General features: G+C 37.4%; 1 protein-coding gene across 6 annotated transcripts in view; it reads left to right on the forward strand.

Annotated features, from left to right (window-relative positions):
• Positions 1-24,521, forward strand: part of ASAH2 (N-acylsphingosine amidohydrolase 2) — a 115,325-nt gene extending 90,804 nt beyond the window's left edge. For all 6 annotated transcript variants that reach the window (XM_055119594.1, XM_055119595.1, XM_055119597.1 and 3 more), the window contains 6 exons: positions 65-160; positions 3,807-3,902; positions 8,058-8,204; positions 11,439-11,498; positions 16,819-16,907; positions 20,714-24,521. In XM_055119594.1, the coding sequence (XP_054975569.1) occupies positions 65-160; positions 3,807-3,902; positions 8,058-8,204; positions 11,439-11,498; positions 16,819-16,907; positions 20,714-20,894 (669 nt within the window). In that variant the 3' untranslated portion in view covers positions 20,895-24,521. The remainder of the gene's footprint in view (positions 1-64; positions 161-3,806; positions 3,903-8,057; positions 8,205-11,438; positions 11,499-16,818; positions 16,908-20,713) is intronic.
• Positions 24,522-25,043: the final 522 nt, after the last annotated feature.

Genomic DNA, 25,043 nt, shown 5'->3' on the forward strand with positions numbered 1-25,043 from the left:
AATAATTGGGACAATACTGTTCTTTTAGATAGAGAATTTACTGGGGTCAATCTTCCCTTCTTAGGAATTTGCATCTAATGGAAGGCAGAATATGACCGTTGTTATTTCTGGTCTATGCAACGTCTATACACATTATGTTGCCACCTATGAAGAGTACCAGGTAAAGAATACCACTGTGTTAATCAGTTACCTCTATGACTATCTCATCCTCATCTTTATTATTCTCACAGCAGATAAACTGAAATGTTCTCATTATATTTTATGAACAATACCCCGGTCAATACATAATGTATCAATGGACAGTTACTTTCTAGAATTCTTTTATTTTTTATTTTTTTTTGCTTTTTTGGGGGGTCACACCTGATTATGCACAGGGGTTGCTCCTGGCGCATGCACTCAGGAATTACTCTGGCGGTGCTCGGGGGTCCACACAGGATGTTGGAAATTGAACCTGGGTCTTCTGTGTGCAAGGCAAACTCCCTACCCACTGTGCTATTGCTCCAGCCCCTAGAATTCTTTAATCGTGTTATTGAGAGATGTTTTTATCTAGAACATGTAAGAATATGGTAAACCAAAGGTTGTTTTTGGGAATCCTAGGTTTACTCTCAGAATTCTAATCTCATTGAATAAAGTTATTTTATCAGAGGCATTGATACTAATTTAGGGTGTGGTATAAAATCTTCGATTTTTAACCACAATGTTTCTGATTACTTTGGCTTATCTGGAATAAAGGGAAGGTTCTGCTGATAACTGTTATTTATTGAATGCCCTGGTTTAAGCACTCTGTAAATGTTATTTTAGTAATCCTTTAGATAAGCCCTAAATTAAGAATCAGTCTCTCACATAAAAACAGTCAATATTCAAAAAAACATCATCACCACCACCACCACCACCACCACCAAAAAAAGTCAGTATTCTACCTCAGCTCTGATAATCTTGCTAATAATAATAATAATAACAATAATAATAATAATGGAGTATGAGGCAGAAAGGCGGACTAAAGAGCTGATGCAATTTGCCCCTCATAAATTCTTTTTATTACATTGTCACTTTGAATAAGAGCCTAGTATCTATTCTCTGATCTTTCAGAAAATCCTTGTAGATGGTAAAATATTAAAGCTGCTAAGATGTTCTTATGTTTCTAGAAAAATTTGAGTTAACTTTTTCCTTTGAAGCATGTTTATTGGGCTACTTAATAGAAAATTATTCCAGAATATAATTAAAACTAAACATTAGTATGTAAAAACACAAGATGCAGTATGTCATAGAGTATAGGGGAGATTGTGGCTGAAAATGTTACTTTGTTATCAAATAGAACAAAAGAAAAGCCCAAGTTATACAACTAAGGGTTTCTAAAATATCTGCTGGTATCTCTTTGAAGTGCGTACCAAATCACATGGTTTATCCCTTGGCAAGTGTTCCGTTCAGGTCAGCAATGAAATCTGCTCTACTGGTGTTTGTAGACTTTATAGATAGTTTCTTTTGCATATCCTCTCAAAGCAAGGTTCTTAATTAGGGTGTACTTGGATAGGAATAAATTTCATTTATCTATTTTAAAATTATTTTTCTTATTTAATATTTTCCTCAATTATGAATATAGGGGACAAGAGATACTAGCAGTACTCTGTACTCATCAACAATAAGAATCCCAGTTATTTTCATGACATGAACAGTTATTGAAGATCTAGAAATATCTTTTATGCATCACCATTAAAATTATAGGTGCTACTAGATTTGTTATTTAATAATGTAATAAGCACAGTACTAATTTGCAACATAATGATTTATTAGTCTACTTAATTAGTTTTCTTTGTCAGTCTCTGTATTTTGTTTGATGCATTCTGAAACTTTATTCTGAGAAGAGTAAATAGACTGCAGTTGATTACCAGAGGAGTTCATGTTCAGAAACATGCTCTTGTGAGAAAATAATTTATTCAGTCATTTCCTTAGTAAATATGTGTTGGGACAAAATTTCAGCCACAATCTGGGAAAAACAAGAAGAATCTTCTACTGATCTCAAGAGCACTAAATTTCATGGTCTAGTAAATAAAATTATTACATATCTGTGTAAAAGATGTATAAGATTGGCAGCTCTTTTGAAAATTGTAACATCTTGAGAATAAATAATAACTGAGAATGTAGCACTGTAGCACTGTCTTCCCATTGTTCATCTATTTCCTTGAGTGGGCACCAGTAACGTCTCCATTGTGAGACTTGTTGTTACTGTTTTTGGCATATCGAATATGCCATGGGTAGCTTGCCAGGCTCTGCCATGCGGGCGGTATATTCTCGGTAGCTTGCCAGGATCTCTGAGAGGGACAGAGGAATTGAACTCGGGTCAGTCGCATGCAAGGCAAACGCCCGGCCCACTGTGCTATGGCTCCAGCCAATAACTGAGAATAAATAGAGTAAATTGAGTAGATAAAAGGAAGGTGTTACAGAGTGAGGAGTTTTTACATGAAAATATCCAGAGAGAAAGATTCAAAATCCTGAAGGGGCCATAATTATATGACTAGCATGAGCTGAGCGTAGCTTGGGTACTGAGGAAAGGATTAGAGTGGGGGGCAGGGCGTGATTGGTGGAGATCTTGTGTATTATAAGAATTTTGACCCCGTGGAGCAATAATAATTTTTTCTAACTTTGAAGTAGAATTCAAGGAAGGAATATTGTAGTCCAATCTCTGATTTTGAGCTTTTACTAGGATTACTGTGTGAAAAATGCATAGGAAAAGCAAATGTGGAGGCAGAAAACTGTCTCAGAAGCTACAGTCACCGTCATCATGATCTAGGTTTGACTTAACTAAAAGTGGTAGGTAGACACAGAGGGAAATGAACTCAAGAGATTGTAAGGAGTGCCAAGACTTGGAGATTTATAGGATGTATGATAGAGAGTCAGCAGAGTCTGGCAAGCTCCCTGTGGTGTATTTGATATGCCAAAAACAGCTCTGACTCTGAAAGAGCTTCCAGTGTGGTACCCTTTGGAAAGAGAGGCTGCTAAAGTAAAGAGAGGCTGCTAAATTCTCAGGGCTAGGATGAATGGAGACGTTACTGGCGCTCACTCGAGCAAATCAGTGAACAACGGGATGACAGTGAAACAGTGATACAGTGATGACAGAGGGTAGTCTAAGATAACTGCCAGATGACCCTGGCACAGAAGGCTGTAGGAATAGCATTTGTTGAAATAAAGAATGTAACAGGGAACAGCTGGTAAATTTGGAATTAGATTCAGATAAATTTGAGATTTCTATGGAACAATCAAAGATTCGATGCTCAGACCAAAAAAGAGGAGATGCATTTGGTACTATTTCATAGTTCTAGTAGGGATTAAAAGTTCTTAGTCAGATGGTCCTTCTTTAGCCCATTGTTAATTAGTGGGTTTAGCCCATTATTATTATCATAGGTCCTTCTTTAGACCTTATTCAAATGGTCCTTCTTTAGGCCATTTGAATAAGGACTCATTCAAATAGATTTTATTCAGGGGCTACTAGGGAAAAATGTGTATATTCCAAATACTTAAGATAGAGGTAAACCCACAGGCTGTTAATGTTAATCTTTTGTTAATGTTAATGTTAATCTTTCTGGTTAAATGTCCAGAGGCACACCCAACACCCTTTTAACAAGCAGTTGATGAGAATTACTTTAACTGCAAAACAAAAATACCCTCCTTCTTTGGTTATAATTAGTGTTGTTATGCCAGTCTGAATTATGTAAGATGTCCATGCAACACTCCTAAGCAAAAGATAGTTTCTCTGTGAATGGACTGAAATGTGCAGAAGAATGTACAACTCTGCCCTGCTTTACTTACAGGCTCAGCGGTATGAGGCAGCATCTACCATTTATGGACCACATACTCTGTCTGCTTACATCCAGCAATTCAGAATCCTGGCCAAAGCCATTGCTACGGTAAAAAAAAAAAAAAAATCTGTGTGTTTGCCTAGGGGTAGAAGAAGGCAGTAGGAAGCAAAATAAAATGTTAGTTTTGAGGGAAATTTTTTATTATAAAAATTGGTATTATAAAACTTTGAAACAGTAAATTCAGATTTGGCAAATATCTTTTGGTAGAGGCAACTTCTTTTCATAAATCTTACATTATCCTTACGATAATCATGTAAAGTATGATTTCTCCCTATTTTTCAGGTGGTAAATGTATTTGGAGATAATAAATTGCTGTAACTATGCATAGGAGTTAAACAAGTATTTTTGAATCCTGTCCAGATTCTCTCCAATCACTTCACAAACTAATCATGTCATCAGTTATGAGTTCCTTATCTGATTACAGCATTTTGGAAATTGGTTTGCATTTTCAGTCAGCAGGATCTTACAATAATAATTAGTGTCATGTTTTTCCTTTTCGGGTGGTTCCATTGTAAAAATGCTTATTATCATATATAAGTGGAGGCATTAATAAAGCATAACAGTAACTTGGAATATACATATATGTTGTATCTACCTTAAATAATTGTACTTTAAAATATACACATTGGCATAGTTATTTTTGAAGTTTCATTGTGCTTTCTGAATTTTAGTCAATGATTAGGATATATAACTTAAAATATCATAAAGGAACTTTATTTTTAGCATTTTTTTTTCTTTTTGGGTCTCGCCTGACAATGTTCAGGGGTTATTCCTGGATCTGCACTCAGGAATCACTCCTGGATTTGCTCAAGGGACCATAAGGGATGCCAGGCATTGAACCCAGGTTGACTGCCAGCAAGGCAAACTCCTTCCCCATTGTACTATCACTCCAGCCCTGATGAGGAACTTTATGTAATAACATATATGAGCCTCAATAAAGGCTAAAATATAATTATGTACTGCAAAACCAAATATTTCTTTAAAAGAGCTTTTTCAGAAAAAGAGCTTGGAGTATATCAAAACAAACAAAACTTGTTGTTTCTGTAGATTAAAACATTTGAATATGGGCAATTTTATATGTTTAACTGAGCGACAGCACAGTGGGTAGGGCATTTGCCTTGCACACGGCTGACCCAGGTTATATTCCTCCATCCATCTCTCCTGGATTCCTCCATCCCTCTCAGAGAAACTAGCAAGCTACCAAGAGTATATTGCCTGCACGGCAGAGCATGGCAAGCTACCCATGGCATATTCAATATGCCAAAAGCAGTAACAAGTCTCACAATAGAGATGTTACTGGTGTCTACTTGAGCAAATCGATGAACAGGATGACAGTGCTACAGTGCTATGTCTAATTTAGTTGTTGAATATGTTAAGTTTTTGTTAATGTATTTAATTATAAAATGGGCTGGATCAATAGCACAGCCATAGGGCATTTGCCTTGCACAAAGCTGACCCGGGTTCAATTCCTCCGCCCCTCTTGAAGAGCCCGGCAAGCTACTGAGAGTATCTCTCCCGCACGGCAGAGAGCCTGGCAAGCTCCCCGTGGCATATTCGATATGCGAAAAACAGTAACAAGTCTCAAAATGGAGATGTTACTGGTGCCCGCTCTAGCAAATCGATGAGCAACAGGACATCAGTGACAGTGACAGTGATTATTTTCCAATAGCTTGGCAGCCACACCCACAAACTGCCCCCTCACACCCAGTGCCGTGTATCCCATCAACGGCCAAGATCCAGAGACTATAAAACAAAGCTTCTGCATGTGCTTTGGGCGAGTGTGGTCGTTCGACCTCTTATAGCCTAGTTCTCCCTCTCGGAGAACCTGGCAAGGTACCTGAGAGAATCCTGCCCACATGGCAGAGCCTGGCAAGCTCTCCTTGACATATTTTATATGCCAAATACAGTAACAATGATGCTAAAATCTCAGGGCTAGGATGAATGGAGATGATACTGGCGCCCGCTTGAGCAAATCGATGATCAATGGGATGACAGTAATACAGTGATACCTGACTATTATTTTAACTTAAAATTTCTCCCAATTTTATATCTGTTATTCAAAGTAGAATTAAATATTTTTATCATAAAAGCTGTAATTAGTTGTTTGATCTATAGATTGTATAGAAAAATATAAGTCAGAATCCATCCCTAGAGATGATTACTTTTAAATTTCATTGAAATCTAAGGTCTATAAATTTTTCCATTAAAAATGAACTTTATGCTTTATAGCAATATTTAGGAAGAAAACATTAATTTTGTTGTTTATTTTAATATTTGCTTCAGAGTGTTATGGCTTTATATCTAGTATTACCTACATGGTATTAAAAACAGGCTTTTCTTTTAAAATCTCCATATACATTTTCTCATTTGCATAGTGGGAACGAAAACAAGTTATATTGTCCTTGTAAATATTAAATATATAAAAAGAGGATAAAATATTTTTATATATTCAAAAGGACTATTTAGAATTTCATATGAATATTTTAAAGATATTATTAAAGGTGACAAACTTTTTGTGGGAAACATCTATAAAACCAGGTAGGATATAAATATAGGATAATCTTCAACTTTAAAGTATAGTCTCTTATCTAATTATCATAGAGAAGGATAGACTAGTAAGCTCTGGTAGAAGAGGGCTCAACATTTTATTTTTTTTTTTATTTTTTTTTTTTTTACAGTGATACGTGATACTTTTTTTCAGTTTACTTTTTTTTTTTTTTTAATTTATTTATTTTTAATTAGAGAATCACCGTGAGGGTACAGTTACAGATTTATACACTTTTTTGCTTATACTTCCCTCATACAAAGTTTGGAACCCATCCCTTCACCAGTGCCCATTCTCCACCACCCGTAAACCCAGTGTCCCTCCCACCCTCCCCAATCCCATCTCCCCCCCACCCCACCCTGCCACTGTGGCAAGGCATTCCCTTCTGTTTTCTCTCTCTAATTAGCTGTTGTGGTTTGCAATAAAGGTGTTGAGTGGCCGCTGTGCTCAGTCTCTAGCCCTCATTCAGCCCGCAACTCCCTTCCCCCACATGGCCTTCGACTACAATGTAGTTGGTGATCGCTTCTCTGAGTTGACCTTTCCCTGGAACGTGAGGCCAGCCTCGAAGCCATGGAGTCAACCTCCTGGTACTTATTTCTACAGTTCTTGAGTGTTAGTCTCCCACTCTGTTATTCTATATACCATAGATGAGTGCAATCTTTCTATATCTGTCTCTCTCTTTCTGACTCATTTCACTCAGCATGAAACTTTTCATGCCCATCCACTTGACTACAAAATTCTTGACCTCCTTTTTTCTAACAGCTGCATAGTATTCCATTGTATAGATGTACCAAAGTTTCCTCAACCAGTCATCCGTTCTGGGGCATTCGGGTTTTTTCCAGATTCTGGCTATTGTAAACAGTGCTGCGATGAACATACATGTGCAGATGTTGTTTCGATTGTACTTTTTTGCCTCTCTGGGATATATTCCCAGCAGTGGTATTGCTGGGTCAAATGGGAATTCAATATCTAATTTTTTGAGAGTCGTCCAAATTGTTTTCCAGAAGGGCTGAACCAGTCGGCATTAGAGGGCTCAACATTTTAAAAAGTTATTATACAATGTCATTTTAAAAACAGTATCATGTATTATCTCCTTGTCCAAAGTTTACACAATAAGATCTGTTTTCTAGATAACAAAACTGTGTAGTGTGTTTCCCAGCTCGTTTTTATAGGGGAATAAAAGTGTTGCCTGTGACAAAAATTTCCTTCTGAGAATGGAAGTTTAAGTTTTGGTCAAATAGGCTCTACTTTAACAAGCTTCACCTCACATTTTGCTAAAGGTTTTGTTTGTTTGTTTGTTTGTTTGCTCTTTGGGTCTCACCCAGCGATGCTTAGGGGTTACTCCTGGCTATGTTCTCAGGAATTACTCCTGGCGGTGCTTGGAGGACCATATGGGATGCAGAGGATCGAACCTGGGTGGGTCCTGTGGAAGGAAAATGTCCTCCCTACTGTAGTGTCACTCCGACTCCAATATTTTGCTAAAGTTTTAAACTCTTAGAGAGAGGGGGGGTTGGGGGAGGGGGAAGGGGAGAAGGGGGGAGGGAGTAAGGGGAGAGAGAGAGAGTTTAATGAATTAATTAAAGCATTTCTGGTGTTGGGCTCTGGGAGAATGTTTTTAACATTCTGTGTGTTTCTTAAACAAATGTTTTCTGTTCTAGGACACAGTAGCTGACTTGAGCAGTGGTCCAGAGCCTCCATTTTTCAAGCAACTGATAATCCCATTAACTCCTAATGTTGATGACAATGTACCAATAGGCAAAAAATTTGGGGATGTCCTGCAGCCAACAGAATCTCAATATAGAGTGGTAAGACTCATAAAGGGAACTTGGAATCATTCAGAAGTCGGTGTAGGGAAACGGAGCACGCTGTGTAATGGCACCACCTGCCTCTAATCATGCCAGGGAACAGCTGGTAGCACCGAAAATTTTCACAATTGTTTCTATCTCTGCAGAGGATTTGCAAACTTGGGACTGGAAAATATTTTTCAGTTAGTAGCTATGTGAAAATGAATCGCTAGGTCTGAAATTTCTAGTACAGTGTGGAGGGCACTTTCCTGGCATGCTGCCAACTCAGATTTGATCCCTGGCATCCCATATGGTGCCCTGATCACATTATCAGGAGTGATCCTGAGTGCAGAATCAGAAGTACCCACTGTGCATCTTTGGGTATGGTCCCCAAACAAAAAATGAGTGAATTTCTAAAATTTAAGTTATTTTCTCTTTCCTTGTCTCAAATAAATGATCATAGAGTTTAAAGCTCTTAGAAAGCACATAGAAATGAAAGGCAGAGGAATAAAGTACATAGAAATGAAGCAGAATTTGTGTTGCTACCATTTTATATCAACCGTATTCTGAAACTTCACTAAATCATTTCTTCTAACAAACTTTTTGGAGTTATATAGTCTTTCTGAGAAATTTCTATGTGCAGTTTTAATTTTTCTGTTATCTTTGAATATGCAGCTTTGTTACATATCCGGTTGAGAATTTCTTATTTTTTAATTTTTCTTTGCTTTTGAATTCACACTCAGCTGTGCTTTATGCTCAGAGATTACTCTTGGCTGGGTCAGGCCATATGTGGTCCTGAGGATCAAATCTGGGTGTTGTGTGCATGGCATGTGTCCTACCCTCTCTCTCCAATCTGATTGAGAAGTTGACACTTTTATGTGGTACTACATTATCTGTGGTCCTTTATTCTTAAATGAGAAGTTAACTGTTAATCTTACCATAATTACCCTTATCTAAATAATGATTCATTTCTCTCTTGCTTTCATATTGTTTTTATCCAGATTTCTATCTATTTACTGCAATGAACCTTATGATTTTAATGATTTTTTTTTACCTGTTGATCACATGTATATCTCTGGAAAATTGTCTATTCAAGAGCATCTGATTTTTCAGCCGAGTGGTTTTGTTAAAAATATATATTTTCTATGATAACCACTTATCAGACATACACAGACTTGCAGGTTTAAAAAGATGAATGAATTTTGCTACATTTTTAAATATAATAATTTTTCTATAAAATATAATTTTGCTATATAGATAGTACCTTGAATTCCAGCTTCGTTTTTCAACCCCAGAGTATCTTTTGTCCCTTTAAAATTTAATTTGGACCGGATAGATAGTAAAGGAGGTAGCACATTTGCTTTGCTTGCCATTCATGTGGTTTGATTCCAGGAGGCTTATGGTCCTCTGAGCATATGACTTTCCAGGGGTCGCTCCTGAGAACAGAGAGAGGAATAGTCCCCTAGCGCTGCTGGGTGTGTCCTCCCCCATTCTGGGCCCACCAAAAATTTGATTACTGAAAATAACAACAACAAAAAACTTAGACTACAGTAGTAAAGCCTCCAAATTTGATTACTGAAACAAGTACAACAGCAATAATGAAAACCTAGACTGCATTTTGTAAAGTCTCCATTAAAATGTGTGACTACTGGTAGTTTTGTTCAGTTTTTCAAATTTTGATAAAAAACTTTAAGTCTGGTTCAAAAGGTTTGGTTGATTAGTATGTAATTTAACATTCAGCAAATATTCAGCAGATTCTGTGCTTGGCATTTTTGTTTTGGGGAGTACCCTGTGGTGCTCAGGGTTTACTCCTGGCTATGCACTCAGATAACACGCCTGGGTGCTCTGGGAGACAGTATGGGATGACAGGGATTAAACCCAGATCAGCCACATGCAACAAAAATCTAGTAGTTTTAACAACTAATCATTTTTTTACTTTTTGTTGCTACCCGAAATACCAAAGTGATTGTTTTGGATGGATTTGCTTTAGATATTTGGTTGATTGGGGAAAGACTATTTGTTTCCCTCACTCCTACTTGTCAAAATCACCTATAATATACCACTATTTTTTGAATTAGCATTTTGCCTTTGAAATAGGATTGCTTATTAGAACTAAGAGAAGTACTCATAAATAGGAAATTTTGGATATAGAAAAATAAGAAAAACAAACTTTTTCAGTGGTTAGGACAATTTGGCTAATTAGATACCAGATGTAGTTGGATGGTTGGAACATTTTGCTCAAAGTTAGAATAACTAGTTTGGTATTTTCACTGTTGAAATCAATAAGAGAATAAACGCTTGTGAAAACCATTCAAGGGAGAATAAATAATATAGTAAATAGTTAAACAGCACATCTCGACTGAAACAGTCATCACTGACTCTAAATCATGACAAATTTTTATTAAATTTTTTTTTCTTGCTTTTTGGGTCACACCCGGTGATGCACAGGGGTTAATTCCTGGGTGTGCACTCAGGAATAACTCCTGGCAGTGCTCGGGGACCATGTGGTATGCTGGGAATCAAACCCGGGTTGGCTGCGTGCAAGGCAAATGCCCTACCCGATGTGCCCCTAAGAAAATTTTTTTAATGTGGACTAAATCTTGGAAAACAAGTAGAAACTTACTGTTTCCACTGACACACAGAACAAATCTAGGCATATGTTTTTGAAGATTTAAAGAAGAACAACAAATGGGAATTTTGTTTTCTATTACCCAATGATCACTATTTTCATGGTCTGATGTCGATTATCTTTAAAATCATGATATAATATTACATAATACAGATATTTTTAGGTTTTAAATGTTGTTTTAAGTGGAAAGATAAACATACACTCTGTTTTATCGTTTTTTAAAATTTGGGACATTTATATGTGGGTGAAAGAATTTGATTTGCTTTATTGTGTGTCCTATGTGTGTGTGGCAGGGAGGTTTGAGAAAATATTAAGCAGCCAAAGAATCCATTTAAATGTACTCTTCCTAGTATGCACTATAGTTCTATGTTTTTTATCTGAATCAGATAAACATAAGATTTTTGGCCCAAAATTCTGGAGTAATTTAGTGGCTTTAATTACCTATAATCATTGTTGCAGAGCATGTTCTCTAGTGTTCTTAGAAGATTACTTATTTGGTTAATATTGCATGTATGCATATATACATACATACATATCTAAGATCATAACCTGTTTAATAAATAATACCTCAAATGTGAACATGAGAAAGATTTATTGTAACTCATGAAATAAATATCTGTTTTTAGGGAGAAATTGCTGAAGTTACATTTGTAGGTGCCAACCCAAAGAATTCTGCAGAAAATCGAGTAAGCTTTAATGATTTTTTTTACAAACTTAAAATTTTTCTAACTTTTTAATTGAATCACTGTGAGATAGACCCTTACAAAGCTTTTCATGATTGGGTTTCAGTTATACAGTATTCCAACACCCATCCCTCAAGTGCACATTTCCCAGCACCAATGTCCCCAGGTTCCCCTCCTCCTCCTCCTCCTCCTCCTCCTCCTCCTTCTCTTCCTCCTCCTCCTCCTCCTCCTCCTCCTCCTCCTCTTTTCTGCTTCTGCTTTTGCTGCTGCTGCTTCTGCTTCTGGAGCTTCTGCTGCTGCTGCTTCTGCCTTCGTTTCTGCCTCCTCCTCCGCCTCCTCCTTCTCCTCCACCTCTTCCTCTTCCTCTTCCTCTTCCTCTTTTTCTTCCTCTTCCTCTTCCTCCTCCTCTTCCCCGTCACCCCTCCCCCCTCTCTTCTTTTGGGCATTGTGATTTGCAATATTGATATTGAAAGGTTATCAAGAATATCTCTATCTACTTTTAACCCTCAGATCTTGTACAGCATGATCATTCCCTGCTATTATTGTCATACTGATCTCTAGCTTACCTACCCTCAGCCTCCCACACACTTGTGGTTAGTTCCAACCACTGACTGGTCCTCCTACCCACTGTTTTCCTCAGCCATGCATATTAATCTTCTACTATATATATGTTTCTATACCACAAATGAATGCAGTAACTCTATTTCTGTCCCTCTCCTTCTGACTCACATCACTTGGCATGATACTCTCCATTGTCCATTCATTTATAGGAAAATTTCATGACTTCCTTTTCCCTAACTGCTGCATATTCCACTGTGTAGATGCTCCAGTCATCTGTTCTTGGGCACTCAGGTTGTTTCCATATTCTGGCTATGATGAATAGCACTGCAATGAATAGAGGAGTGCAGATGGTGTTTCTGCTGTGTGTTTTGGGGCCTTCAGGGTATATTCCCAGAAGTGGTATTGCTGGGTCAAATGGGAGCTCAATTTAAGATAACTTTTAAACATTATCCTCTAAGCTAACTACAAAAGGTTAAAATTTTCCAAGATCCCGCTTATTTTAAAGACATGAGAAAATTTTTGTTGGGCACAGTTAGTGTGGATTAGTCTGGAAAATGATATTCAGGAAATACTTAATGTAGGAGCATGTATAGCACAACAATAAAGACTTGTATTGTTTCTTGAATATATGTAAATTCAACACAATTCCAGTTTTGTATTTAAATTTTAAAACTCTACTGTATCACTGTCATCCCATTGCTCATCGATTTACTTGAGCAGGCACCAGTAATTGTCTCCATTGTGAGACTTGTTACTCTTTTTGGCATATCAGTATGCCACAGCTAGCTTGCCAGGCTCTGCTGTACGGGTGAGATACTCTCAGTATCTTGCTGGGCTCTCAGTGAGGGGCAGAGAAATTGAACCCAGGTTGTCTGTGTGAAAACTCTACTATATTTGATAAAATAATGAAAGAACCAACTCAATTGTGCCTTTGACTTTTCTCTTCTGGCAGTGATTCCTCCAATGTTGTGAAATCATCATGGATAGTGTAGATACTCTGTCCATGTGCTTTCTTTCTTCTGCATTGGCCATTTTCCTACTTATCACTACTGGCACTACTAGGTATTTTACTAGGAGGGTATTTATTTACATTTTGAAAAGGATCCCAAGAAATAAATATAAGTTTAGTGCATAAATGATGAAAAACCACATCAGATAGAATATGAGGTACCCCTCCACAAACCTTATACACTTATTCAAGGGTAATAGTTGGTTCTGAAAATATAATTTCATATCTTTTCATTTTATCATATATGTATATTAACATATGCATATGCAATATGTTACAAAAGTAACTAATTTTACTCTTCTGTAAATCTATTAGAATGTTGATATAACTATATAAATAACAACTGGCCATATTCTAGTAGTAAACATTAAACAATAAACCAATATATATGGAAAAATAAGAGTGAGCATATCAAAGTGATTTTCAAGGTCTAAAATTATTTTACTGTAACTAAAGAATTATCATGCTTTTTTTAATGTTCAGTCCAAGATCAACTATTTAAAGTATTAAAATACTTTTTCAGTAAATGTAATAAAGAGAGTAAATACAATTGTTTAGTTCAGTTATTTGTTCTCCAAGTATTTCTGACAAAAACATATAAAAGTATTTCCATGAACACCTTGTGCAAGACTAACGGGCCCTCCTGCCCTACCCTTTCTTTCTTCTGCGGTTCTACAAATATGTACATCGAAGCTAAACAAAGATAAAATTCAAATACAGAAAAAAAAAAGAATTATCATGCTTTTCAGTGGCTATATTCACTTATATTCCAAGCTACTCTCCTTCCAAATGAGCACTTCCATTTCTGCTCATTAAAATATCATTACTGTTGTGATAACAATTGTAGCAATATGACATAGTCAAATATGACATTGGGGAAAATGTTCTTCCTGGATAATAAACATGCACCTGTTTGAAATAATTTCTCTTGGCACTAAAGCTAAGCCAGAATACATTCATAATATGTTTTTCTGATGAATTCAGAGTCTTTGAGCAAAACCGCAGGATGCATTATCGTTTATTATCCTTAGCGTGGAGAAATGTTATCGTGGAGAAGAAAAACCAAATTCTTAAAGCCCTATAATTAGAAAAGAATAGTAATACTCATTGTTATTAGTAATCATCTTATCAACACTATTTATTGCATACCTAATATTTGCTTGCTCTTGGACAAGTGCTGTATATGCATTATCACATGAGTCCAGTTTAATCCTTACTAATATACAATGAGTTAAGTTTTAGTACTTGTATTTTTAGATAGATAAATTGATCCCTCAAGAGATTAACTTATTATGCATTTGGCTGTGATTACTACCAGGCGGTGGGGAAAGGAGAAGCATATAGTACATATTTTTCAGCTTTGTCTAATTCTATAATCTGTACTCTAGATCTATAAACTGGGGCTCATGCCTTCAAAGACTAGAGTCTAAAGATTTTTAAGGAAAATTGGACATTTAGGGCCTTTTTATCTTTTTTCCCTTCTTGGGGGTATGGGTGGGAGTGCATATCCTGCAGTATTCAGGGCTGACTGCAGACTGTGCGTCAGGACCACTCCTGGTGGGGCGTAGGGGACCATATACAGTGCTGGGCGGCAAAAGCGGGGATCCAACTGTGGCTGGCCTCGTGCAAGGAAAGCACCATCTTTGCTGTACTATCTATCTGTCTATCTATCTCCAGCCTGGCCTTTGTATCTTTTAAGTGGTTGCATTATTCAAATACATTATTTATTTGAAGCTAAATTCTTGGTCTGAAACCACTTACTCTTGAATGTTTTGTTTTACTCAACATAATGTATGCTTTATTTTAAGATGTACAGAGTTCTTTCCAAAGCTTTTGCTAAAAAGAGGTAAAAAAAGGGTAATATTACATACAAGAAGAGAAACCAATTGGCCCAGGAATGCAATACATGGAGAAATATAAAGGAATCTAGGCACCCTTTCCCCTTAGCTTACAAGTCACTAAGTTACTCTAGTATCTTTTCTTTCCTTCTTTCTTTCTTTCTTTCTTTCTTTCTTTCTTTCTTTCTTTCTTTCTTTCTTTCTTTCTTTCTTTCTTTCTTTCTTTCTTTCTTTCTTTCTTTCTTTCTTTCTTTCTTTCTTTCTTTCTTTCTTTCCTTCTTTCTTTCCTTCCTTCTTTCTTTCTTTCTTTCTTTCTTTCTTTCTTTCTTTCTTTCTTTCTTTCTTTCTTTCTTTCTTTCTTTCTTTCTTTCTTTCTTTCTTTCTTTCTTTCTTTCTCTCTCCTTCCTTCCTTCCTTCCTTCCTTCCTTCCTTCCTTCCTTCCTTCCTTCCTTCCTTCCTTCCTTCCTTCCTTCCTTCCTTCCTTCCTTCCTTCCTTCCTTCCTTCCTTCCTTCCTTCCTTCTTTATTTCTTTCTAAAAGCAGCTCACAGAGCTGCTGTCTACAGCCTTCCAGTTTATCACTTGAGCTATTGAAGGACTGGAGCGACAACACAGTGGGTAGGGCATTTGCCTTACACATGGTCGACCTGGGTTTGATTCCTCCAACCCTCTCAGAGAACCTGACAAGCTACAGAGAATATCCCACCCACACAGCAGAGTATCCTGCCTGCATGGCGGAGCCTGGCAAGCTACCCGTGGCATATTTGATATGCCAAAAACAATAGCAACAAGTTTCACAATGGAGACATTACTGGTGCCCGCTCAAGCAAATTGATGAACAAACGGGAGGATAGTGCTATGGAGAAAGTACATGTCACTGGAATTTAAAAAAGCAGAATTTTTTTTCTTTTTTTTCTTTTTTTTTGTTTTATGGTCACACCCAGCGATGCACAGGGGTTTCTCCTGTCTCTGCACTTAGGAATTACTCCTGGTGGTGGGACCATATGGGATACTGGGAATCAAAATTGGGTTGGCCACATGCAAGGCAAATGCCCTACCTGCTGTGTTATCACTCCAGCCACCTAGTATTTTCTAATGGGAAAATAAAACTGGTTTGTGATGTGTTTTCTAAGGATAAGTTACACCAAATATAAGGTTTACCATACCATACAAGAAATATTTATGCATCCTTCTTAATTCTTTTACTTGGGAAAGCCCATTTACTAATAATTCATTTTCCTGGAGATGGAGAAGATAAAAGATTTTCTTCTTTTCTTTCCTAAATCTTGAGGTGACCAGAGAAAGTTTTAGAATAAAGATCAATAATATGCCACGAAAAAATTTAATTTAGTTTTAAAAATTAACAAGTTTTGTTCTATTTTTTGTCCCAATGTCCAAAATTTGCTCTAAGTTCTAAAATTATGCTATTTTTTTCTGAAATTTTCTGTCATTGTCATTGTCATCCTGTTGCTCATCGTTTTGCTTGAGTGGGCACCAGTAACGTCTCCATTTTGAGACTTGTTGTTATTGTTTTTGGCATATCAAATCACCATGGGTAGCTTGCCAGGCTCTCCCGTTTGGATGAGATACTCTCGGTAGCTTGCCGGGCTCTCTGGGAGGGGTGGAGGAATCAAACCCGGGTCGGCCGCTTGCAAGGCAAATGCCCTGCTGCTCTGCTATCTCTCCAGCCCTACTTCAATTTTTCTACAAAGAAAAATTCTGGTTTTTAATAGCTGTTTTGAAGATATTATGTTACTCTTAGAAGAACACATATAACTTGGGGTGAAATTTGAATGCATTTTTACAAGACGTAATATTGTAGGTGAGAGCAAATAAGGGAATATTAAGGGAATATTTATGAACAGGTTCTTTCTGCCACTATGCAGTATCTGATCAATTGTGTTAATTGCATTTCAGACCTATGATACCTTCCTCACTGTGGAGAAATATGAGGCCACTTCAAAAGCCTGGCAGGTGGTGCATAATGATGCCTCGTGGGAAACTCGGTGAGCGTATATATGGAGCATTCTATCTTTCAAACCTTGACAATAGTGGGTTATATAGGGAAGATATATAGGAAGACTAGCTCAATACCCATTATTAATAATATTAAAATCCCAAAGAGCCTTCTGGCCATATTTATATCTAGTTGATATATTAGACTATTATTTGTTTCTGTTTTATAAACAAACATTGCAGTATAGTGAATGTAAGTGTAAATACTAATGAAGGCATGACCTCCCTTCGTATAAACATGTGAGTTTTGTTTCATTCTCATGGTCACAGACAGTGCCAAAATGCTGACTTGCTTCTTGTGACTTGATGGACACGGGCTCTAGATGCAGTTGTTGTGATGGCTGATCTTCATTTGGGGGAAATGGCCAATCTATCCTCAATATGTTTTGCCTGTTTCTGTTTGTTTGTTTGTTTTGTTTTTATTGGGGGTTACACCCAGCGGTGCTCAGGACTTAATCCTTGCTCTGCACTAGGGATCACTTCTGGTGAAGCTGGGGTTTCTCTATGGGGTGCTGGGGATTGAACCTGGGTGGGTCGCCAAGTACCTGCCAATGTACTTTCACTGTGATCCCATTGTTTTGGGGTTTTTGTATCACAGACATTGATGCTCTGGGTGGGCTATTCCTGGCACAGGCTTACTCCTGACTCAGGGCTACTCATGATTCTAGGCACATTCCAGTGGTTTAGGGGGACATTTGACACTGAGAATGGAACTGGGAACCAGTAGTGTGCAAGGCATGTGCCTTACTCCCTATACTACATCTCTGGCTGTTTTGCATGTTTTGACTCTTCATTTAAATTCATAAAACACAAAGGACAAAGAACTTGAACTTTTTTTTTCTTTTTTCTTTTTGGTTCACACCCAGCGATGCACAGGGGTTGTTCCTGGCTCATGCACTCAGAAATTACTCCTGGTGGTGCTTGGGGTACCATATGGGATGCTGGAAATTGAACCTAGGTCGGCCACGTGCAAGGCAAACAAATGTCCTACCTACTGTGCTATCACTCTCGCCTCAAAACTTGAACCTTTGACTCATACTTTTACTCTTTCATAAGCAAGAAGGAAGGCTCATATAATTCTCAGAGAATTATATGAGAGAGTCACAGAGAGTTAGCTCTGTGACTTGTTTTCTACTCAAATAGCTAAGAGTGGTAGATATTTTAAGAACTTTGCCATGTGTCTGAAATTTTTTTAAATTCCATTCCTATCTATAAATTTCATTCTATAGGATAAGGGGCATGGATGTGAGCAAACATTTTTGAAATTTTTATCTAATTTAGAACATCATAAATTAGGTAGTTATTTGTATGTTGGTTTGGTTTACATGATGAACTGAAAATAGAAATTTGACCTTCTAGTTCATTTGATAGTAATATGAAAATCTGGGCAGAATTTTGCCCCTGATATTTAGGATACTTCAGGATATAGATTGTTTTATTTAAATTCTTAATTTTCTAAGTTTAAAATTTTGAAAATTTATTAGCATTTAGGTGTTAGAATACTATTAAAGTTTATATTATCAGTATGGAAAATTATTGCACTCTACCTCCACCAAAGTGCTCAAACCCTCCACCTCTGTCTCTATTTTCATCTCTACTCTGGTCTCCTCCCAAATCCCCCTGCATCCCCCGCCCCACCCCATACACACAAAATACATGGTCGTTTGTTTTACATTCCAGTGCCAAGTGTTTGCAATTGTTTTGGTATTGAAAATTCTTTTGCTTTGTCACTCTCTATACTACAGATGATGAGGTCATCTGTTATTTATCTTTCTCTCTCTGATTTATTTCACTTCACATGATACTCTCTAGTTCCATTTGTGTTTCAGTAAGCTTCATGTATTTATCTTTTCTTATAGCTGCATAGTATTAAAGTCTGTATATGGTATTAGGTTAGTTTTTAAAATACATTTGTATTGTTCAAATAATACTGTATAGATAATAAAAATGGTTTCTCTTTATTTAGAAAAACCCCAAATGAGAATAAGAGTAAACACTGAATCTGTATTTACGCTCTCTTTTGTACATCAGCAGTAAAGTTAGCAACTATTTGTGGAGGGCACGGGGGCTATCAGTAAGAAACATTATGTTGAATAAATCCGCTGTGTCAGGGGATTTATTAACTGAGAATATCAGTGAGTTAAACTTTTATGTTTCACTCTACTTAGAAGAGTCCCTAAACTCCCTGTTGTGGTCTACAATGACCAGCTGAATCTGCCTCCATCTTTCCCTTATCTTAATTACTCTTGCACAGTGTACCATGCCAGAATTCTATTGAACTGTATTCTCTTCTTGGACTTGCACATTTTCAGACTCTGCATTTTTTCAGTTTTTCTTTCTGGACTGTTCTTCCTCTGTATGAGTTCAGTTTAAGTGACATCTCTTTAGAGAGGCTTTTGTATCACTTTCTGTTTTTTTTTTTGGTTTTTGGGTCATATCTGGCGATGCTCAGAGGTTACTCCTAACTCTGCACTCAGGAATTACTTCTCGTGGTGCTGGGAGACCTTATGAGATGCTGGATATCAAACCGGGGTTAGCCGCATGCGAGGCACATGTCCTACTCACTGTACTATCAATTCCAGCCTTGTGTCACTTTCTTCATGCCAGTTAATCACTTAAAAAATGTTTCCTGTGCCAGAGAGATAGTACAGCAGGTTGGATGCTTTGCTTGCATGCAGCATAATCCAATTTTGCCTGTGGTACCGTGTACATTCCCTGAACACCACCAGGAGTAATTTTGCGTTTTAATTTCTACCAGGCAAAACTTTCTGGAATCAGTAGAGTTTATTCATCCCCCAAATAATTTGAAAGGTAGATCAAAAAAGATACACCAAGGCTTGTTTTGTTTTATGCTTCACTAACCCCACCCCTAGCTTCAATGTTTTTTTTCCTTTAAAAATTATTATTTATTGTGGGGCCGGAGCGATAGCACAGCAGGTAGGGCATTTGCCTTGCACGTGGCCGACCCGGGTTCGATCCCTGGCACCCCATATGGTCCCCCAGCCACTGCCAGGAGTAATTCCTGAACATTGCTGGGTGTGACCCAAAAAGCAAAAAAAAAATTATTATTTGTTGTGAGATGGACTGGAGCAATAGCACAGCAGATAGGACGTTTGCCTTGCACACCGCCGACCTAGGTTCGATTCCTCCATCCTTCTTGGAGAGCCTGGCAAGCTACCAAGAGTATCCCACCCGTATGGCAGAGCCTGGCACACTACCCATGGTGTATTCGATATGCAAAAAAAAAACAGTAATAAGTCTCACATTGGAGATATCACTGGTGCTGGCTTGAGCAAATTGATGAACAGGATAATAGTGTTACAGTGCTATTGTGAGATAATCTGTTAAACTTGTGTTAATGTTTATGCTTTTGCTATATAAAACTTTTACACCTTCACCACCACTGAAGTGCCAAAGGCCCTCGAACATTCTTTAATGTTACTTTTAGTTCTCAACTGTTTTTTCTTTAAGAACCACTTTGAGAAAGTAAACATTAACTTCTGTTTCTCTGAAGTATTTTTAAGTGTGTCATTTGATTGTTGTGCTAGCAGCTCCTTACCTTGGGATTCATAACCTTACGGTGTTGAAAGGCATAGTTTCCTGCAATGTGAAACCACTGAGATGTTTGTAAATGTTGCTAAAGATGTGTAAACAATGTTTAACTAGTTTACTACATAATAATTAAATGTTAGCACAGAAACCTTTTAAGAGATTATTTAGTCTGATTACAACTGCAGATGGGAAAAACTGAAGTTTTGTGGATTTAACTTAGCCTGGATTTGTTTTCTATCCACAGTTTCTATTGGCACAAGGGACTCGCAGGTCATAGTAATGCAACAATACAGTGGCATATTCCAGACGCTGCCCAGCCTGGAACATACAGAATCCGATACTTTGGACACTCACGGAAGCAGGGATTTTTCAAGCCAACACTCCTTCCATTTGAAGGCACTTCTTCCAATTTCGAAGTTGTTTGATGTGAAGAAAAGTTGAACAATCATTTGAAGAATAGCTATACTATATATAATTTATATAGTTAACTTTATGTGAATATAAATTATTATGTTAAATACCGTAATTGTCCCTATATAGGGACAGATTATTTACTGCTAATGGAACATGTGTTTCTCTGTGTGTGTGTATGTGAGAGAGAGAGAGAGAAAAAGAGAGAGAGAGAGAGACCATAAGGTATGTCAATGTCCCATTTGATAGTTGTGCTAGCAGCTTCTTACCTTGGGATCCATAACTTTATGATGTTGAAAGAAATAGTTTCCCTCAATCTGAAATCACTGAAATGTTTGTAAAAGTTGCTAACGATGTGTAAACAATGTTTAACTAGTTTACTTACAAAATAATTAAATGTTGGCACAGAAACCTCTTAAGAGATGATTTAGCTTGATTACAACTACAGAAGGGAAAAAATGAAGTTTTATGGATTTAAATAAGCCTGAATCTACAAAACCTTTCCCCATTGCCACATTTAAAAAGTGTTACTTAAAAAATATTGATTATCCTGAGTATCCAGAACCTTTCCCCATTGGCACATTTAGAAAGCACTACTTAAAAAATATTGGCCAGTAATATGTAAGCCCAATTAGAGAAAATGAGCATGTTAATCATCTGCATTGAGCATAGTTTCTTAAGGTAGTTACCCTGGAGTTGACTTGAATCCAGAGTTGTTAATGCTCCAAACATTTCTAGGATTACTTTCAAACCCTATTATGAGAATGTCAAACTTGTAACATTTTAATCATGCCTTGTATTTTTCTAAGTGCCCTTTGCCATGAAATTATATCTTTTCTTCCGAAGATCTGATCTATGTAATTTTTGACTGTTTGCACAAATTATGTTTACTACCAAGTGACAAAGCTTTGCCATTATTATAGATATTAAAATGGAGGTATATTGGCTTTGGAGAAAGTCTTCAAAGATAACATTCTAAATTCATCATTCAATTACTTTTATCACTCGAACGTTTTATCATGACCTGTTGAATCATAAAATACTTAAGTTAATCTCATATAGTGTAGCAACTAGTGAGATATTTGAGGTGAAAGTATTAATTTCTAAAGGTTACTATTTTGAATGAGAAAATAGTGTGTATAAATCCTGGTAAGGCAATTCAAAATCAATCATCGCTAAGTCACTTGTGTATTATCCATATTGGGTACTTTTCATTTGGAGTTCAGAGGCACCAGACTACTTGCAAAAGCTATCTTGAAAATTATTTTATGGTCTTGTGGACTACTCATCTGAGACATGTAACCTGGCACAGATTGCCTGAAATTGCTAATTGCATTTGAAATTGTTCAAATTAATTTGAAACTCCCAGGGTGCAAAGTAAATTTCTGAAAAGTAAGGAATGCTTTTGTTTGTGTGTAAAAGCTTTTTAGCATTTAAAAAGAAATGCAATTTAATTTCCAAAAGAAGCTCCAGCATTTTAAAATGATGGCAATATTAGTAACAATAATACCAACCTCCATATATGTGTGGCTTAACCATTTGAACATGCAATAGTGCACTAAGAAGAACCTGGAACACTTTCTAACAAGCGGTTACTTGAAAGTCAATTTTTTGGCCCTTTGCTCAGGAGTGATCCCTGGCAATTCTCAGGGGATTATGTGCTGTGCTGGGGATCAAACCAGGGTTGACTACTTGCAAGGCAAGCACCTTAAACCCTGGTATCATTTCTCTGGCCTCAAATCTGAATTTTCAAGAGTTGTATAGTGATCACTATATCCTGAAGACACATCAGAATTTAGTGGAAAGCTTTGGAGGCTAAAAAGTGCAGGTGGTTCTGAAAATTGTTGATTCCAGATAGGTAAATTAGACTAGAACTGATATGATTTTTAAAGCATTTTTCATGACTCCAGAAGAGTTTATAAGTTATTTTCTACCTTCTCCGGTCTTCCCATTAAACTTTCCTCAGTCACCATGTGATTTCCTATTGTTTACATGTAACCATGCTGAGGCATCTGCTATAGTGCACACCTCTGCTAAACTGCTAATCCTTCTGTAACCAGTCCCCTGTCTACCTGTATTTTTGGTCCCAAGTAAGCCACAGAAAACTGTTTTCTCACTAGCCTTCCAACTTCCAATCCATGCAGATCTATTTCTGGAAGTTTATGGTTTTCACATGAGATTAAAGAGCACTGCAAAAAGAGGGCTACTCTAAATCTTCATGAATTTAGAACATTCATCATCATCATCATCATCCCGCTGATCTTCCGTTGATCGTCGAATTTCTCGAGCAGTCTCAGTAACGTCTCCATTTGTCCTATCCCTGAGATTTTAGAAGCCTCTCTTTACTCTGCCTTCCCAATGATGCTGTATTGGAGACTCTTTCAGGGTAAGGGGAATGAGACCCAGCTTGTTAATGGCTTTGGCATATAAATACACCATGGGAAGCTTGCAAGGCTGTCCCATGTGGGCAGGAAACACTCAGTAGCTTGCCAGTTTCTCCCATAGGGAGAAGTAGGTTATAAGTGCTTCTGGGAGCTTACTTTTAAGTGTTTGGATGTTGGCCATTGATGGGATTACACACACCTGGGTTCCTCTGCCGGTTCCTTCATGTGTGAGGCTTGTCTGAGGATGTGGAGAGGGGCCTTGAGCATAGCTGTGGCTAGGTTCCGGAGGTCTTAGGCTTTGCTCAGGGCGGAGAGGGAAGCTGGAGCCCATCCCCTCCGAGGGGCCCCGGGGAAGACATCCAGGCACGTGGGCAAGAGACTCAGAATATTTAGAATATTATGAACAATTTTTGTAACTGTATGTGATGGTGATTTAATAAAAATAAATAAATCTCAGACATCCAAAGTCATTTTTACCATCATTCCTCCAGAAACCTTTTCATATTAGACCATATTCATGGTCTACTTGCTGTGCACACATGCACACATAATTACCTTTTAACTAATATAATTTTTTGGGTGGTGGGCTTCTGTGTTCAGGGATGACTCCTGGCTGTGTGCTCAGGAATCATCCCTGGTGGTACTGAGGGAACATATGGAGTGTGCATAATTAAACCTGAATTGGCAGAGTACAAGGCAAGTATACCTGCTGTACTATCTCTCTAGCTCAAATATTCCCTAAGTTCATAATATTCATAATATTTTTTTTGTTCATCACTGTCACTGTCACTGTCTTCCCGTTGTTTGTCAATTTACTCAAGCGGGCACCAGTAATGTCTCTATTACTCCCAGCCCTGAGATTTTAGCAGCCTCTCCTTACTCGTCTTTACCAACAATTGGAGGCTCTTTCAGGGTCAGGGGAATAAGACCTATCGTTATTGTTTTTGGCATATTGTTCATAAAAGCACACAAATCTTTATTAGTGGTTACTTGTGGGAATGGCTCATTGGAGCCAAATTTCTGAAACTGGAAGAGATTATGGAAGACTGGGGACTGTGTTTGAGGGAGAAGTTTGGGCAAGATATTTTTTCTCATAACAAATCGTTATTATTTTTATTACCTGCATATGCTGAATTTAAGGATCCTATGACTTCTTCAAAAAAAAAGCACTGAATCATACCTCTGTATTTTACAGAGTATTATGTAAATTGTCACTATTCAATGGGATACTTAATAATAAATAAATAAATTTGAGAAAGTAATTTCGAATGAATTGTATTTTCTAATTAACTTGGTCTTATAGAAAATCAATACATTTCTTTTTTTTAATAAGATTTTTATTTTATTGAATCACCATGTGGAAAATTACAATGCTTTCAGGCTTAAGTCTCAGTTATACAACGCTGAAACAACCATCTCTTCACTAGTGCCCATATCCCACCACCAAAACACACACACACACACACACACACACACACACACAAATACCCATACAATACACCTCCCATCCCGTGCCCCCCGCGCCCCCCCACCTTGTAACTGATAAGTTTCACTTTACTTTCTGTTTACTTTGGTTACATTCAATATTTCAACACAAACCTCACCATTATTGTTAGGAGCACCCCACTAGAGTCAGACCTGTTGTGAAGAGAAATGAGGTCCACGGCCGCAGTAGCGGCTGCGCGGTTTTGGATTTCTGTACTTTAACAGCTAAGTCCAGGGAGATTTCTTCCAGATATTGGATCATTGCAAGCTTGTAAACTCCATCTGTGGTCGTCA

The sequence above is a fragment of the Sorex araneus genome, chromosome 11 (genome assembly GCF_027595985.1).
Source record: "Sorex araneus isolate mSorAra2 chromosome 11, mSorAra2.pri, whole genome shotgun sequence".
NCBI classification, from domain to species: Eukaryota; Metazoa; Chordata; class Mammalia; order Eulipotyphla; family Soricidae; genus Sorex; species Sorex araneus.